The sequence below is a fragment of the Carlito syrichta genome, unplaced genomic scaffold (genome assembly GCF_000164805.1).
Source record: "Carlito syrichta isolate Samal-C Ts95f unplaced genomic scaffold, Tarsius_syrichta-2.0.1 Scaffold305654, whole genome shotgun sequence".
Taxonomy (NCBI): Eukaryota; Metazoa; Chordata; class Mammalia; order Primates; family Tarsiidae; genus Carlito; species Carlito syrichta.
This window is the reverse complement of record NW_007249750.1, coordinates 292,260-311,874: the sequence shown is the minus strand read 5'-3', so window position 1 is coordinate 311,874 and position 19,615 is coordinate 292,260. Positions and strand designations below refer to the sequence as shown.

The following is a 19,615-nucleotide window of genomic DNA, read 5'->3' as shown; positions in this document are numbered from 1 at the left end:
CAAAAAAAAAAAAAAAAAAATGTGACCTGGATGGAACTAGAGTCTATAATACTGAGTGACTTCTCACAGAAACAAAGATCCTAGTATCACATGTTCTGACTCATAAAATGGACCTTTAACATCCAATGTAATAGTATAAGAAAATGACTGACAGTAGTGGGAAACTATGGGGGGGGGAAGGTGGGATTAACGGTAGTAAATATCTGTCTGGGGATGGGGAAACACCTCTTATCAACAGGGTGCCTGAATGAAACGTATTTGTATACCTAACCCTTAACTGTACCCCACAAAACCATAAGAAAAAATATTGTTTAAAAAAAATGTGGTACATATACACGATGGAACATTATGCAGTCATGAAGAACAAAATTATGAACTTTGCAGCAACTTGAGTCTATCATATTCAGTGATCTATCACAGAAACAAAGAACTGAATACCACATGTTCTCGCTCGTAAGTGGATGCTGAACATTTACCATAATATAATAAGAAAGGGACTAGCAGTAATGGGGCACTGCCAGGGATGGGAGGAGTAACATCAATAAGGATACCTGATCTCAAACCAGGCAAAGTGCGGATCACCAAAGGGAGGTCCAAACTTTACCTGTATGATGACCCTTGTATACCTAATTCTGAATTGTACCCCACATATTAATAAAATAAAAAAATAAAAATAAAAATTTAAGATAGGTTCTGAGATAAAGTGCTATTTTTAGGCTCCTAATATATACTCATTTCCAATCTATAGTCACATCTGTTTTATATACAAACATCTATAGCTGTAAGTATTTAAGATATTTTAATCTAAGTTGACGGATCTTTGCAGAAATAACACATAGTCTATCAAATCTTAAAATACGGAGTTAGATAAAAATCTTTCAAATATAGGAAGTCTACCAGTCAGTATTCTTATCACACAACTAAGTTAATAAACAGACATTCTGATTTCAGTGTAAATACTTCATCTCTTGTGCATCTTAAACAAGACTATCTTGAGTGTGGTGGCTCTGGGCTGCAGGTGGAGGGTCAGACTACAGCCACGAGGAAGTCACCAAGGAACCACCATCCTGAAAGGCCATTCTGTGATGGCACCTGACCTTGTTACAAGCCTTACTTTTAAACTTCTGTGAGCAGTTCTTAACTTAAATATTCAAAGCAAATTTTGCAATAACCCAAAACATGGTATGTTGATTGACATACTTTTTTTCACTTACCCTCCCTGTCCAATGACAGGTACAATCTTCACATTTTGTTGAACATTATCTCCATTTTTCTTTTTGTCAGAGTAAATACCTTGCCACTCCTATAAATGGAATGTCAGTGTCATTATACTTTGTGTTCAAAACACAAACCCAAGAACATTTTCCACTTCAGTTCCAATTCATGTACCACTGCTAAAGCAATTAGGATAAAAAATAACCCCAATCCCAAATCCAATTTCAGGTAATCTGACAATTCTTTCTCAACCTCCAAAGTCCATCCTCTTGGATCGCTGATAAAAGCCAGATCACCACAGTCTAAGTGGTCACATGTTTTTGGTGGCAGTCTGCTGGCAATATGGGTCCTGGGCCCACAAATGAAAAGCATTTCCTCACTTCAAAGCACAGGTTCCTCCTCCCATAACCCCTACTTGCCACAATGGAAGAGGGGGCTTGGCCTCTGCCTCCATGTTTGGGAGGGAAAGAATCTCAGGACTGGGGCCAAAAGTGGCTGTTCGGTGGCCATTACATGGTGGGCTGCTACTAGCTTCTCAGACTAAATGGCTTGAGTTCCCTCTGGGATATGTGAGAGATTCAGTTCCTCTGCAGGTAGGGTGGGGATGATGAGGTAACAGCCAGAACCAAGCTCAAGTAAAATACACAGATGAGACCTCAAAACCCAGGGCTATAATCATGTTGGTTGTACTCTCCTTATCACACACAGAGCCTGGAGATTCTTTCAGATAGGGAGTACATTCTGGGTAAACAGGACTGCACAGGACAAACCACAAAGAGAGAACAGGACTGCAGTGACTCCTCAAATCTTGGGGTAGTGGAGAGAACTGGGACAAAGCTGGGTTTCATCACCATCCTAAAAGGTTCTGAATTCCTCCAGAAGTAACCAGGGTCCTTAAGCTATGGAACTATCTAAAATCCACTGTAAGACACCAAACTCCTAGGGTATCCTGTAATCTTCTTGACCTTCCAGAGTCCCTCAGGACCTAGAGATGGCCTAGGCTGGCAGTGGACCACCATGGCAGCCTTGTTGGCTTAGCTGAAGTCTCCTGTCCAGATCCTAACTCAAGGTCAGTTCTGAAATATTCCATGTGGATCAAAAAGAAACCAGGACATTCTGACAGAAGCTAAGGATGTTTAGTGATACTTCCCGATATGATGCTACAATGGGCCCCCAAAAAATGACCGCATCAAAAAACAGGTAGAGAGGCCAGCTCAGTGCCTAGCTTACACTGGAGCAGAAGGGAGGTGCAGGCCCTCCTCAGTACAGTTCTGAGGCAAGCTCAGCCTGGAGAGAGGCCTGTGCCCCAAACCAGCAAAGACTAAACAGGGACCCCTAGGCAGGAATGAGTAGGTTGTCCTCTATATTCACAACCCACGCATCCACCTTAGAAGGCTCTACAGATGGGTCTGGGAAACTGACTGTGGTGATGTTTGCAAAACTCTGAAATATACTAAAAACCGCCAAACTGTATGCTTTAAGTGTGTGAGTTGTACGGTATGGGAATTACATCTCAATAGAGCTGTTATATTAAAATAAGAGAAAGAGAGAGGGAGAAATACAGGAGGAACACTTCAATCAACCTACACTTTAAAAATATATCTCCTGAGAATAATGACAGTGCTACCATAGAATGTTATCATGAAGCTTAAGTTGGGTAATGCACATAAACTCTTAGCAAAGTCCTGATATGCAGCGAAAATTCAGTCCACGGCTTGGTTCAGGCATTGGCGGTATGCACAGGGCTCTCTCTCCAGGCCGAGCTTCCTCAGAACAGCAGCAAGACCTGTACTTCCTTTCTGTCTGGCACAAGCTATGCACGAAACTGGGCTTCTCTGCTATTGATACAGTTCCTCTTGGTGCCCATTGTCTTGAGGATTAAATCATCTTCACCCAGTTGTCCATCATCCAGCTGTCAGGGTGAGCACAGGGCAAGCACAGAGTGTGCACATGGCAAACAATCAAGGGACACTTGGGGGTTTTTGTTTACTGAATGGAAAAGGTAGGCTGAGGTCAACTACAGAATCCTGGTAGCCAGACTAAGGAATATGAATGCAATACTGAGGGAGCCACATGGCAAAAGGATGACTTAGTAAGACTAATCATACAGTAGTATAGAGTGGACTGTGTGAAGTTAAAGGATCTTTGCACAAGGAGCCCTAACTGGATTCAGCCACTGTAATTCCAGGATGTAGGAAGAATGCCCTGAACAAGGTCAGGGCCAGGTAATGGACCTTCAACTCTCAAAGGCAAGAGCATAATAGCCATTAAGGCTTGGTGATGGGTTTGATGGAGGAGCCCAAATGGCAAGGAGGAAACAAAACCATGCCAAGGTGCTCCACTTTCAGCTTGGGTCAACTCTAGATCCTGAGGGATCCTGGAAGGTGAAGAAGGTTACAGAATACCCTAGGAGCTCAGCATCCTACAGTGGGTTTTAAGAACTTTCATAGTTTAATCTAAGGCTGAATCTAAGTCAAAGTAACTGTGAAGTTGGTTCATAAACACACGCAGCAAGGACTGGGGCAGAGACTGGTTTTTTAAGAACGATGAGGAAAAAAAATTATTGTTAGATAATTTTTTTTTTTTTTTTTGAGTTGGAGTCTCTCTCTGCCGCCTAGACTGGAGTGCAGTGGCCACTCCCGGCCACCGCAGCCTCGACCTGCTGGGCTCCAGCGATCCTTCCGCCTCAGTCTTCCAAGTAGCTGGAACTACAGGTACTTAGACAATTTAATTTCAAGGTGATGCAGGATGTTGAACCAGACCTTGGAAAAGAGGCTGAGATTCAAACCAGGAAGTTGTGAGATTTCTATATAGAGCAGGAAAGCTACCTCAACAACAAAGGAGCTTTCTGGGGATGACAGCAGGGGCAAAGGACAGAGTTTGGTAAATCTGGAAGGAAACAGAAGGAAGAAGAGTAGGAAAAAGGGAGTTGGTGAAGGAGGAAGAAGTGGCAGCACCAGGAGCCAAGGAGAGTAAAAGCTTTGAAAAGCTAGAGTTCTGCAGCTGCACACCAACATCAGACATCTGAGCAGCCACCATTTCTTCAGCACCTATTATATGCCAGGGGAAGAACAACGCAGTTTCTGAGGGAGATTTAAACAACCAAGATTTCTAAAAGAGGAGTAAACATAAAGCTTAGGTATCTGAGACGATGAGAGTCTATGGGTTCTAGAGCCCCAACAGAGAAGTCTTGGGGAAGAATAAAAAAGAGAAGCATCAAGGGGACCACACACATGGGGAGGCAAGTAAGCATGAGTGCAGGGGCTGGAAATCAAGGCACCTGTTGTTTTTACCCCAAAGAGAAGCCATTGACTGAGAACAATGAGCAGGGGGTGCTGTCAAGAGTGGTGTTTGTAATATTATCTGCTTGAACATCATCAGACTTTCCTGCCCCCGAGAATATCCAACTTCGATATCCAACAGTAGAATCTAACACTTGAAGTCCCATGGCCACTGACCACATCCTAAGTCTCCATTCTGTCATTCTGGCCCCCAGCGCATGTCTGAACTCTCCTTCCTGAGCACAGTACCACGTTCAGAGGCCTGATGACTCCTCACTAAGCCCTTCTCCCTAGGGAAAAGCTATATAGTCTTTCACCTCAAAAACATCAACCAGCTAAGCAGCCTGCCCTGCTGCAGTGTTGCCAATAAACCAGCAGGTTATTGACAGAGGACAACGGGTCACTTTTCTACTCTCCCCACGAACTGTGAAACATACAAAACAAATACCCAGGCTCCTTTTAGCAATAAAGCAGTGTACAGGAGTCAATATTATGATAATCTTTCCTATTGTTTGCTTACAACAAATACAGATTTTAGAAAACAGGTCTCCTGCTATTCAAGTCTATTGAGGCCCTTTGTACCTGGTGCCCAACAGCACAACCCCAGCAGAACCAAGAGACACTGTTCACACAGACCTGGATGGATACCAGGGTGTACAGCAAATCCATGCAACACCCCTTCTCTACCTCCTCTCACCCTCCTCAGTGAGAGGAATATGGAATGCCTCCATGTCAGTGTTGCCACATCAAGGTGCCAGAGGGCATGTCCAGTTAAACCTCACAACAAGACCACTGGCCCACCCAGCGGCAGCAAGGAACCTAAAGGTCAGGACTGGGATGGCCACAGAAAAGCCCCCTCCATGGCTGCCGTGGTCTGGGATGACTGGTGTTCTGGGATGACTGCCTCCTGAGGACGGTCTTCTCAACCAGAAAGTAAACACTTGATCTCATCCACTCAGTCCACCTGAGCACCCAAGGGTCTCTTCATCCATCTCAGCCTTCGTTTCTCTCTTTCCAGAGGACCTTCCACTCCCTCTAATAAGAAAAACAACATCCTTGACAGAAAAACTGAAACACCCTGTCCCATGGTAGCCTGTGACTTTGTGCAGGGGAGAGGACAGTGCTTCCACAGGAGCCTCCACAGGGCAGGAGAATAGGTTATCAACTTCTCAATGTTTCAAATGATCAGATTAGAAGGCTCTACCAACTTCCAAAAGTAGAAAAGAGCCTGGCAGAAAGGACTAAGAATGATTGTGAAAAGCAGCTGCTACTCCTTACTGTATTCTAAAAACGTGTAGTAGTGAGGTGCTGTCAGAGGCCATGATTCAGAGAGAGAAATAACTTTGGAGGCTGAGCCTACCTTTTTTCTGTCTGTTCCTGCAGCACCATGATTATGTGACTTCTCACATTACTCTCTAATGATTTCTTTTATTTGTCTGTTTCCAGTCCCATGAGTTCTCTAAGGCAAGAATTTTTGTTTTGCTCTTCTTTCTTTTTTTTTTTTTGAGTTGGAGTCTCACTTTGCCGCCCAGGCTGGAGGGCAGTGGCACGCTCCCAGTCACCGCAGCCTCGACCTGCTGGGCTCTGGCGATCCTTCCGCCTCAGCCTTCCAAGTAGCTGGAACTACAGGCGCGCACTACCACACCCAGCTAATTTTTTTGATTTATTGTAGAGATGAGGTCTCGAACCCGCGGGCTCAGGCAATCCACTCACCTCAGCCTCCCAAAGCGCGGGATTACAGGCTGAGCCACCAAGCCCGGCTTAATTTTTTGATTTATTGTAGAGGTGAAGTCTCGCCAAGTTGCCCAGGCAGGTCTCGAACCCACGGGCTCAGGCAATCCACTCACCTCAGCCTCCCAAAGCACGGGATTACAGGCTGAGCCACCGAGCCTGGCTTGCTCTTCTTGTGATACCTGAATCTGGCATGGTGCCTGGCAAACAGCATGCATTTAAAAAATACTCAGTGAATGAATGAGCCTCAGAGAACTGTTGGGCTCAAACATGTTCTGAGAATGTGTTGCTTCACTGGCAATTCTTTACCCAGAACCATCTGCCAATATCTACTTAGAAGATCATTATTAGAAAGACCAACTTAATCATTTATTATTAAGATAAAAATAAAGATTTTAAGTGTCAATGTAAGTTACTCTGCTTATTAGCTATATATTTTCTTGGCCCCAGTTTCCTCATCTGCAAGGAGTATAAAAGGGATAAAACTAACTTCACTTCCCTGGGCTGCTGGGAAGAGTAAGACTGAAATTACCTGGCAGTGCTCAATGAACACTAAGTCTTCCTTCTCTCTGTGTTTTGTGAAAGTAAAAACGGTACTGGTCTTTTACTCACCTTGCCCATCTTGATGCATGAATTGATAGCATCGAGCAACTCAGCCTTTTTTTCCTTTATAGGCACTTCTAACTCCTTCCCTATTAATTCACCTGACTGATAGCCCATTGTGGTTTCAAATGCAGGATTCGCATACTGAAGAGAGACAAAAGAGAAAACATCAAGTGAATTAAAAGTCATTTTGTAAAAAGGACAATCAAGGGCCTTCCACCTAAGCCCTTCATGTTTTTCTCCCAGAAAGCTCAGGCACCTGGACCTCATCATGGTGATTCTAGAGTCACAAGGGCACAATCCCTGAAGAATTCTGGAGCCTGGAGAAGCTTCTGCTTGGGTGACACCTGACTGGTGTTTCTGCCACGTTCTCCTGAAGTTCCAGGAGGACAGAGGAAGGGATATGCACAGGACGATGGCAGTACAAAAGAATAAAGCACCAGACTGGAGTGCAAAACACTCAGGCTCTCCTCCCTGTCCACACACTGTCTGATCCTATAAGTTACTTTATCCCTCCAAGATTCAGTCTGCTCATTTGGATAATGGGAATGAAACATTTCTCTTGCCTATTTATATGGTTCAAATAAATAATGTAGCTGGGCTCGGTGGCTCAGCCTGTAATCCCGTGCCTTTGGGAGGCTGAGGTGAGTGGACTGCCTGAGCCCGTGGGTTCGAGACCTGCCTGGGCAACTTGGCGAGACCTCATCTCTACAATAAATCAAAAATTAGCCAGGCGTGGTAGCGCGCGCCTGTAGTTCCAGCTACTTGGAAGGCTGAGGCAGAAGGATCGCCAGAGCCCAGCAGGTTGAGGCTGCGGTGGCCTCAACTCAAAAAAAAAAACAAAAAAAACCCCAAATAATGTGTGTGGAAAGCAGACTGTGAACTAGGAAGTGTTTACAAATATAAGGTTCTATAGTTAAATTTCAAAGAGGACTATAAGATGAAAAGAAAATACATGGGAAACTATGCGTGTGTTAATGGTGATGATAATGATAAAATAACAATTGATACTATTTATCAAGGTCTGTTTTCCTTGCTAGGCACGATAGAAAACTTCACACACATTAATTCATTTAGTCCTCACAATATCATTACAAAAGGTAGGTTGCTGTTCTTATTAATATTATTCCCATTTGTACAGATGAGAAAGCAGATTCAGTTCAATTAAGTAATTTGCCTAAACTTGCTCAGCTGAAGCAGAATGCAGCCCAGGCTCATCAGACACCAAAGCCTATGCCCTCAATCACTGGCTCATGCTGTCTCTCAGGGCACCAACTCAGTAACAACACCATTAACTCTTAAACCAGGAAGTCACAAGTTACACTAAAGAGAAGGGCTGGAGAATCCAGAAGTAAAATCAAAGAAGAGCTAATTCTCAGACAAAAGGAACATTTTTCATGCACAACTCCTCTTTTGAGGCTATCTAAAAGTACAAGCTATTTGATCTTAAGTCACTCATATCATCCTAATTTGCTAATAATAGGTAACTTATTCAGTAATTACTAGGTCTGTTACTTTTGAAAGCTTTGTTTCTAGCAAATTTTTGTAAATGCAGCCTAGCTTTGAAAATAGGGAGAAAGGTGAAAGGTTGGAAGACCTTATAATCAGAGCATTCCTCCCCACCCCTGCAAGAATAACAGCACTCCCCAACTAGTGAGAAAGGATTGAATGCAAAAGTGGTATTTCTATAGACATTATCTAGCACCTTAATTATTAGTATATTTTCTTATCTTTAAATAAGAAATTAGTATATTTGCTTATCTAATGTAGTTTAAATTACATATTTTACTGATTTTGTTCTGAAAATTCTCTATGAAAAAAACTGATCTTTTAAACATCAAAAAAATTTTTAAAAAACCCATATTGGAGAGCTAAATCCTAAAAATAAGAACAAACAAAACAAGAAATCCAGAAAGGTAAATTTCTAAAATAACAAACCTGTATAATGCGGTCTTCACTTGTAATTTCAATTGCATCTTGACTTTTCTCTAATGCAGTGAATATTGAATGACAAGCCCTTTATGGGTAGACCAAAAAATAACTGATTAATGTAAATATTATAAAATCTAATATAATCTGGGGGTATTACATTAACTTATTAAAATGTGTTTTTGTCATTTATAAGGAAGAAAATATCAAAAAGCATAAAGAATAAAATAAACACCCTGTGCAACCCAACCACTTGAAATCATCACTGTGTACTCTGTGTGTGGTGTATTTCCTTCCAGTGTGAGGAGGCAGTGGGCTAGAGCGATCATACTCCAGAGTCAAATCACATCTCTTCAGCAGCTGTGGGACCTTGGGCAAGTGACTGAAGCCTCTCGAGTCTCCCCCCCACCACCACCACCTAAGCCATTCTTGTGAGGACGAAGTGAGAGAATAGAGTCAAGACAGTACACAGAGCCTGGAAGAGAGGTGGTTGTTCAATCATTTGTAGCTATTATTTTAAACAAATTATTTTCACAAAATTGAGGTCATCTTTCTTCACTTAGTCTTCTGTATTTTCCCATAACCTTAGTGTTTGAAAACATTTTTTAAACTACACAAGTAATAAATGTTTATTTTTAAAAATTAGAACATACAGATAAACAAAAATAAATGAGATACCATATGACATTCACTAGGATAATAAAAAAAGATAATAACATGTATTGGTGAGGAACTCTCATACACTGCTGGTAGGAATGTAAAATAGCACAGCCCCCTTTTGGGAAAACAGTCCTCAAATGGTTAAGCATAGTTACCATATGATCCAGTTATCCTATTCCTAGGTATATACTCAACAGAAATGAAACTACATGTTCACATAAAACTTATGCACAAATGTTCATGGCAGCATTATTCATAAAAGCTAAAAAGGTGGAAACAACCCAAATGCCCACGAGCTGATTATTAGATAAATAAAATGTGGCATATACCTGCAATGGACATTAAAGGACATGAAGTCCTGATATATGCAATATATATTTCAAGGTTCACATGGATAAAACTTGAAAACAGTATGTTTAAGTGATAGAAGCCAGACACAAAGGACCATGTAGTATATGATTCCATTTATATGAAATGTCCATAATTTCAATGTACAGATTTAGTGGTTGCCTAGGTCTGGGGGTAAAGAAAATGTTTTAAAATTGTGGTGACTGCACAACTCTGAATATATAAAAAATCCACTGAATGTATCTCAACTAAGTTGTTTAAAAATAAATTGAGATCAAAGTATCTGACATCCCAACACCTAGACATATCAACTGATGTCGTAGGCATTTTCTTATACAAATCCAAATGTAATGTGTATATTTATATAAACAGATATTGTACAGTTTTATAATCTGCTTTTCTCAATGAACTAAATATAATAATCTTTCCATATAAATAGAGCTCATTATCATTTTTATAGCAATGTAATAATATCCGACATGTAAGGTTATATTTATAATTTATTCAATAAATCCCCTATGATTAGACATTTAAGTTGCTTCTAGGTATTTTTCTTGTATAAGGAATCTCCCAAAGAATAATTTGAAGATTCTCTTGCCTCAGAAATTTTTTTAAAAAAGAAAGCAGCTGCCCGCTTGTTCATAAAGCGCAGAGATAATACTAACTGTAAGAATAACAATGCTTTTATATTATTCCTAGTATTACTAAACTGTTTCACTAAAGAAAACAAAACAGCTTAAGCAATAAAAAATTTGCTCCTTTGCTGGCATGTAAAAATCAAGAGATGGTATGTCAGTACCTCAATGAAGTTATTATTTACAAAAACAATGAGAAGCTCCCTCCTCTGACATAACAAGCTTGGAGGAGATGGATCTGTGAGAAGCCCTACTGGGTTTTGTCATTCCTTTTGAATATTTGCAGATCTGGTAAATAAAAAATGCTAAATCATTTAACTTCTTTGATTATTAGTGAGGCTGAACACCTTTTCATATTTATTGACCATTAATATCTCTTGTGAACTGTTTAAATATATCTTAAAATTTTTTCTACTTGTGTGTTTTCATTTGTTAAGTGATTCATCAGAGTTCTGTGTATTTAGGATAGTAATGTAACATTTGTCATATATGTTACAAGTATATTTTTCCTAGTTTGCATTTATCTAAATTTCTCATATTATTTAAGATTTTTTAAAAAGTGTAGACCACTTAACATTTTTTATGTTGGCTAACCTGATTCTCTCCCTTTATGGAATTTGGTTTTTAAGCCATGTTTAGCCTAAAAAGACTTCATCATCCAATTACATATGTCCACTTATATTTTTTAGTACTTATGTAGCCCTACTTTTTTGCGCTTAAGTTTTTATACTTAAGTCACTGGAATTTATTTTGGGATAAGATATGAGATTGGGATATAACTTAATTTTCTTTCTAACTAGTTAACCCATTGTCACAATTCTATTCACTGAAAAGTACACCCTCTCCCATGTTGATTTAAAATGCATGCTGACATACTAAATTCTTTTTTTTTTAATTTATTTATTATAAAAATGTGGGGTACAACTCAGGGTTATGTATACAAATATTGATCATGCAGGTACCTTTGTTGATGAGGTATGCCCCTCCCTCTCCTAGCAGTTTCCACCAACTGCCAGTCCCACCCTCCCTTCCCGACAGTTTTCTGCTACTGCCAATTGCTTTCTTATAGCATTATAATTGTTCAAGGTCACCTTATGAGTGAGAACATATGGACTCAGTTCTTTGTATCTGTGATAAATCACTGAGTATGATTGACTCCAAATCCATCCAATTTGCTGCAAAGTCCATATATTTGTCCTTCTTTATGGCTGCATATAAATTCTTAAGTACATTCAAGTCTTGTTTCTAGAATCTACATTCCAGTTTACTAGCCTAACAGTAACACTGAGTTGCTTGAGAGTTTTTCGCTGCATTTTAATATCCAGCAGGACAAGTCTATTTCTTCCAATACTCGAGTCCCACATTTCCCTTCCTTTCCTATTTTTGTATCTCCCTGTAAAATGAACATCTCCATTTGGCTGTCAGTTGGTGCAGAGAACAAAGCAGGCCATGATGGGAGATGAGAACAGAGAGTAGCCATATTGTAGGCTACATTTTGAATATTATCTTGAAAGCAGTAGAATGCCAAAGAATAGGAACACAAATGGGATTATGTGTCCCTTCCATGAAAAGAAGGAAAAAGGAGTCAAGACTGGATTATAGGGGACTGATGGTTTCAATAATCCAGGAAAAAGAAGAAAGTGACCTGGCTGGGTGCAGTGGCTCACACCTAATTCCAGTGCTTTGGAGAGTCGAGGGAGGAGGATTGCTTGAGTCCAAGAGTTCAAGATCAACCAGCCTAGGCAACATAGTGAGACCTTATCTCTACAAAAAAATTTTTAAAATTAGCTGGGTATGGTAGTGCATGCCTGCAGTCCCAGCTACTGGGAAGGCTGAGGTGGAAGGATTGCCTGAGTCCAGGAAGTCAAGGCTACAATGAGCCATGATCATGCCACTGTACTCCAGCCTAGGCGACAAAGTGAGACTCCCAACTCCAATCATTTCACATTAAAAACAATAACTCTGGTTATGGTGGCTCATGCCTGTAATCCCAGCACTTTGGGAGGCCAAGGAAAGAGGACTGCCTGAGCCCAGGGGTTTGAGATCAGCCTGGGCAACTTGGTGAAGCCTTGTCTCTTCAATAAATCAAAAAATTAGCCAGTCATGGTGGCGTGTGCCTGTGGTTCCAGCTACTTGGAAGGCTGAGGTAGAAGGATCTCCTGATCCAGATGGTCAAGGCTGCGATAGCTGTGATTGTACAACTACACTCCAGCTTGGGTGACAGAGTGAAATTCCAACACAAAAACAAAAGATTAAAAAAAAACCAAAAACCTGTTTATCAATAGTAAATTGTAAAAGGCTTATTGTAAATAAGAAAAAATGTCACATACCAGAGATAACCAATGTTAACAGTTTGGTGTATGTATATATTAAAAGTGTTTTGTCCCCTAAAAAACAAAACAGATAACCCAGTATCTACAGTTTTCTACTTTGCTTTTTGAAACTTACTTCCTATTATTTTGAGGCCCCATCTTTTTTTTTGAGTTGGAGTTTCTCTGTCGCCCAGACTAGAGAGCAGAGGCATACTCTCAGCCACCGCAGCCTCGACCAGCTGGGCTCAGGTGATCCTTCTGCCTCAGCCTTCCAAGTAGCAGAAACAACAGGCACGCACCACCATGCCTGGTTAATTTTTTAAATTTATCGTAGAGATGGGGTCTTGCCAAGTTGCTCAGGCTGGTCTCAACCCCGTGGGCTCAGGCAATCCTCTTACCTTGACCTCCCAAAGTGCTGGGATTATAGGCATGAACCACTGCGCCTGGCCTGTGGCCCTATCTTTAAATGTGAGTCTCCAATCACTAACACTTCTATCACTAATGTGATAGAGTCTTCTATCACTAATGTGATCCAGGCAGTCTAGAAAGTCTGTCTGAGGAGAGTTGCCACTTCACCCCCTACAATCCCATTTCAGCATGAGGTCAGTTATGGCCAAAAAGTAAACCCTACAACCAACGTTCCAACTTGCCACGCTGCCCTGTGTGGCCTGGAGGGCTTTCCAAAAGTGGTAGATTTACCTGAGTTTGAGCTGTGATCGCACTTCTCCAAACTCCAGCTGGAGCAGCTCATTGTAGCAGGCCATAATGTTGGGGTTTTCTACATATCTCTACAAAAGAAGGGAAGTAAAGGTGATTCTTTCAATGGTTATGTAAGCCAATAAAAATAACCCTTCTAAAAATACTTCTTAATTTGAGAACTGAAATCTAAAAACTACTTTGTTATCAGGAATGATTCACAAGATATGAGAAAGAAAATTTGGGGATACCAAATTAGCTTTTTAAAAAATGAGATTCAAGCATGCTTTTCTTTCAGTAACTTGGATTAAGAGAATTTTGGTTGTTTCATGTCAATGATTAAGCAGAGGCTAGAATATGAACAGGAGGAAATTAAAGTCCTATTTACATTAGGTTTTCAGAGTATATTCAAGATAATATTTTGTCCTCTTTAAAGTCATACAAGCTCATGGTAAGCAAAATATGCTTGCATTTCTATTTGCACCTGTATTTCACAGAGGGAACCCCCACTGGGACAGCATTTTTCTAAACTAACTTCCAACAGTGACTCAACAAAGCTAGCAGATGATTATCTTCCACAGCAGAGGTATCGACAGAATCCATGGATTTGCCCAGTGTCTCTTACTGCTGTGGACATTATTTTGTATAATAACCTTTACATGATGGAAACATCTCATGACAGCAAATTACGTAGTTCTAAGAAGATGGACCCATTCTACCATCAAATTATGTATTCCATGAAGACATTTTACCAGTCACCACATGCTACTGTACACTTATTCAGCAATGTAAATATCTGTGAGCATTACTCCCCACTATTTCTGTGAAGAGCTCTTTGCTTTTTACCTGCACAATAAATAGAGAATACTCACCTGGCTGAGGCCTAAGAGGTAGGACCTTTGCAGGCCATTCTCTATAAGCCCCAGCCAGACCAATCTGGGACATGGGGCCCCTCAAGGAGTTCCCTCTACTGCTATGGTGAAGGTAGATGTTCTGTTTGAACAGTGATCAGGGTCTTGTCTTGGAGTCAAGCAACCTAAAAACCCAGCCCTAGGTTCATGCCATAAAAGCTGTGTGATCCTACATGAGGCATCTAACCTTCCTGTTCCAGCCCACCTCAGAACACTTTGAGAATAAAGAGAGATGACTCTAACCACAAACTGCTGCACAATGTAAAGAACAGCTATTGCCAACTGCAAGAGAGAAAGCAAGGCCTGCTGGCCAGAGGCATGATGGTCCCCATACCTGTAAGCCAAAACACAACACCCTTCTCACCTCCGGCAGAGGTGACATGCCTGCCAGCTCCCACCGAATGAGTGGGGGAAATGAGCTAGGTTGCTGCCATACCTCAGTCAGCCAAGAGCACCCGAGAACTCTGCCGTTCTACACAGGAACCCACTGCTTGCTGCAGGGACAGGGAAGAGATATTTCTAGGCATAGTGTTTGTGCTACTCCAGCAAGACAAGGAGTGGGGCTCTTGAGGCAGATAGGGCCCCCAGCTCCACTGCAGGTGAGATCTTGAGATGGGGGAGTGGCATGTGTATTTATTCAATTCCACAAATGGCCTCCTAATCATATAACAGGATTTTTTATTGAGTATTAAGTGTTATATATCCATCAAACTTTTTTTACTCCAAAGGCGGAAATCCAGGTAAAAAAAACTAGCACATGTGGTCAAACATGTAGCATCCTGCTCCCACTGTTTTCCATCCCCCTCATTACCGCTGCTTTGCTCTGTGCATCTAAACATTGTTCTGTGTGTCTGAACATCTCATTTTTCCTGCCCCTATTCAACTTGCATTTCTGTCGCAAGGAGAGTGAGGAATCAGGTCCAGGGATCCTCAGAAAGTAGGCTTCTATTCCCTCTGCTTAAACAGCAATGAGTCTCCTCTCCTTAACCCCCTCCATGAGGTGGCTGAGGCTACATACACATCTCACAGACTTCTGAGCTGACTCAACCTCACTTTCTCCAAAGCATATTACATCCATTGCTAGGACATAAACCCCACCCTGCTAGGCCTCACCCAGGGGTTCTCACTCTTGGCTGTTTATTAGAATTACCTGCAATTTGAAAAAATGCCAAAATGCAGGTCTCTCCTCAGACCAACTGAAACAGACTCTAGGGATGCTCTTCAAGAGATTCGAATGCACACTCAGCAATGAGGGACACCAAATTCCAATCCTAGCAAATGCTCAATGGCCAAATCCAACTGCAAAGGCAAGTAGGTCCTCCATCCACTTTTGAACTAATCCACAAAATAGCTCACTGCCCCCCACCCCGATACCAGAGCTCATATAGTAGTGTTAACTTTCAGGTTCAAGTTTTGGCACCACTGCCTACAAGTCTTGAAACTTGGGAGAATTCCCTTCCCTCTAGATCTATTCATTTTTCTCTGTAACCTGAGCACTCTTTGTCACACGAAGGTAAGGAACCGGTATCCCATTTGGATTCCTCACCTACAAATTGATAAGCCTGCCACCACCTCCACATTTCCCAAGTCAGGTCCCTCTAAAGTGACTATTGTAAAGCTTTTGGGCTTTATGCATAGAAATATCCTCACGGGGCCTGCACTGAAATATGGTTCCAGCAAGATCTTCAGGGGACACCTTGATTAAGTAGTATAGGCATTAGGGCAGAAAGAGAGTGTGTGTGCAGACTGCTTTTGAATTTTCAAGTTAGCTCCATGATAATTCAATAATACTAGAAATATACAAGGACAGTGATTTACTAAACCTTCTACCAGGATATTCCTTCCAGTGCACAGAATTTCAGAACACAGTACTTACCAAACATACAAATTTCCAACACTGCATCTATGCACTTTCAAAGAGACCTCATACAAATACATAGCTTAATGACCTTGGGTAGCAAATAATCCCTCCCCTAGGTTTCGTTAGAAAGTGGAAGTTTCTAAGGTCCTTGCAAAAAGAAATAGCATTTTGCAGCCTCAGCTATAAAAGCCAGCAAGCTTAGGGAGAGATGATCTAAAGATTCAGAAAGTGGAAGTTTCTAAGGTCCTTGCAAAAAGAAATAGCATTTTGCAGCCTCAGCTATAAAAGCCAGCAAGCTTAGGGAGAGATGATCTAAAGATCCGTCAGGAATAGGGGACCTATGAATTTCAACTTGATTCCTTGCTTAAAGGATCCCTCACCTTCATGCTGACTAAGTACATTGCTCCCACACAATTTATAGCTTACTGAAGATCAGGGAATGGGGGCAGGTGCTGATATTTGTATATATTGTGGAGACTGTCAAAACATGGGGAGAAATGCAAAAAAGCCACAACTATGTAATAATAATAACCTAACATGTGAATACTTTCACTGCCCACCCTTGTTTTGTGTCTCCTAGAGAAGCCCTTGAGAATGTTTGTGTCTTCCTCCCAAGCACTGCAAGCACCTAGGGTTGGCTAAATAGTCTAGAATTTAAAACTGAGCTGTTATTAAAATTTCTCTTTGGGTATGTCCCTTTTTCAAAAAGAATATTATATATTCTAGTCTATATTTATCCTTTTGGAACTAATTTTACACATAGACAGACTAAGCACACACACATGCATAGTTGTCCATATATAAAGAAGGAAGGAGAGCCAGAGAAAGCGAAGGCAGCATGGGGGAATGTGCACATGCAGGGTTCACTGCTCATTGCTTTTCCTTCTCTCATCTTCCCTCATCTTGAAGTTTCTGTTCTCCCTTGTTTCTTGTATGTTTATAGAATCCTTTTCTTAATTATTTTCCTCAGATGGGGCTCTTAGGGAAATATATCTCTACGTTCTATGTATATCCCCTAAAGAAATGGCTTTCTTTTGTTCCGAAAGGTGAACAGTCACATGGCTAAGTATATCATTAGGTTGCAGTTCTTGTCTCCCTGCCTTCTCTTATCAAGTTAGATACTATTATTACTATTTTACACAGCAAATATGTATATATATGTCCCATATGCACCATTTTTTCCCCCTCTTTATTCCTTGCATTTCATACCTTCCACCTGGGATTTACATTCCTTCTGGATGAAGTGTATTCTTTAGAATTTCCTTGTGAGGATCTGCTAGCTACAAATTTTCTCAATGTCCATATTTCTGAAAGTCTTTATTTCATTCTCAGTTTTGAAAACTATTTATGCCTGGTATAAAATTCTAGGTTGGAAGTTATTTCCTTTTATTTCATCTCATTGAAAATACTATTCTACTCTGTTCTGTTTTCCATTTGCTGCTGCTAGAGGATAGCTTTTAGTCTGTCATTCTTTTGGTAATCTTTTTTCTCTGGCTAATTTTAAGGTCTCTCTCTCTCTCTCTCTCTCTCTTTTTCTTGCAGTTTCACTAAGATGTGTCTTTTTTTTAATTTACTCTACTTTGGATTTGTTGAATTTTGTAGGTTAGTCCTTCATCAGTTCTGGAAAATTCTCAGTCACTAAACTTTCAAATATTTCCTCTGTCCCATCCTTCCTCTTCTCCTTCAAGAACTCCAAACATATATATTAAACCTTCATATTCTATCTTCTGCATTTCTTATCCTCTCTGACTTATTTTCTATCCTTGTATCTAGGTGCTACACATGACTTGTAAGTTTTTAAAATGTAGGATTATTGTGTTTTTATTTCTCAAAATTCAATTTTGATCTAAATTATAAAATTTGCTGTGTCACTTTTAACAGTTTCCTATTCCTTGCAGATATTTCCAAGCTTGTCTAATATTTTATTTCTTTATATATAATCAGCATGCTTGCATTATAATTCATGTCTGATAGCTCTAACATCTGAGAAGTGTGTCTATTTCCTGGCAGATTGGTCAGCTTTGATTGTCTGCTGCCTTGAATGATTATCTGTGGATATTTGCTGAGGCCAAAGATGAAGTTGTCTTCCTCTGAGGAGGATTTGTACTTGCTTCTGCCAAGCATATAAGAATACTAGCTATCCAGACCGTTTAAATTCATGGCTTGAGGTTTTCTGACTACCTTGCTGATACAAATCCAGGCTACAACTCTGCCCAAGGGTCAGCCTTACTTAAATTCTCTCCATGATGATTCCTAAGGCCTCGTTTACAGCCTGCTGACCAGAACCCCAGAAACCTTTTGGTGTAGAAGAAACCAACAGATTGAAGATGAGGATAGAGAGAAAAGGAGCAATGTTTGGGTTGCCTTATTTCCAAAATCCTTGGACTGGCTTAAAAAGTTGCATGCATACAAGTCTGCATTATAAAAATATATCATCTACTATAATTTTTAATGAGTATATTATTAAAGGAGATTTCATTATGTTTGGACGTTAGCAGGAATGGTTTTGAGAAAGTAAGAAAGTGAGGTGTTATAGATTGATTAACATGTTAAAAAGTTAAACCAAACTCTAATACAGCATAAGGACAAAAATTTTTTTTTCTTCAAATTAATTCAAAACTTTGCTGGGCACTAACAGATATAAAACAATTTCTTACATTAAATTATACTTACAAAACAAAGAAATGGGTACATACCCTTGTAAATCCAGCAGCAATGAAGGGCATTACAGACAATTCTTTATCCGTCCTTCAAAAGAACATAGTAAAGAGTTAGACATAGTTTTTATCAATCATATCTCTTTCACTAGTTACTAATTTAAATAATACTTTGTTTTATAATGAGTACTTTCAGATGAGTTAGAGTAATATACAAATTTAAAGTATGAAGTTTAGCTGGGCGTGGTAGCACGCGCCTGTAGTTCCAGCTACTTGGAAGACTGAGGCGGAAGGATCACCAGAGCCCAGCAGGTCAAGGCTGCAGTGGCCGGGAGCGGTCACTGCACTCCAGTCTGGATGACAGAGTGAGACTCCAACTCAAAAAAAAAATATATTAAAAAAATAAAGTATAAAGTTGAAAATTGTTTTTTGTTTCAATTTCATATTTCGCTTTTTGGCAGTATATATAATAATACTTGAATTAACAGCCAGAATACAGAAATGTCCATACATCTATTTCATATGTAAAAAATTTTAATTTAACCTAAGTTAAATTCTCTGTTTTCTTCTACTTCCGGTTTTTTTTAAATTGTCTTCTCCTTTATGGCTCAGAAAAATAGTTTAAAGGCTACAGAAACAGTTTTTATATCTGTAAAGACATATAAGCTAAATAATATTTATTTGAATACTTGTCCTCCTCTTTACATATTTCTCTTCTCTCCTTATCTCCAATTTAAGGATGAATATAAGATTCCCCCCATTTATATGTAATTCAA

The 19,615-nt window shown here is 40.2% G+C and overlaps 1 protein-coding gene across 1 annotated transcript in view; it reads right to left on the bottom strand.

The window, feature by feature from the left end:
- PDE8A (phosphodiesterase 8A) overlaps positions 1-19,615 on the bottom strand; it is a 148,966-nt gene that overhangs the window by 38,322 nt on the left and 91,029 nt on the right. Inside the window, exons 5-9 of the mRNA XM_008062089.2 lie at positions 18,879-18,930; positions 13,414-13,502; positions 8,769-8,847; positions 6,840-6,974; positions 1,215-1,303 (exon numbers count right to left, since the gene is read on the bottom strand). Of these exons, the coding sequence (XP_008060280.1) occupies positions 1,215-1,303; positions 6,840-6,974; positions 8,769-8,847; positions 13,414-13,502; positions 18,879-18,930 (444 nt within the window). The remainder of the gene's footprint in view (positions 1-1,214; positions 1,304-6,839; positions 6,975-8,768; positions 8,848-13,413; positions 13,503-18,878; positions 18,931-19,615) is intronic.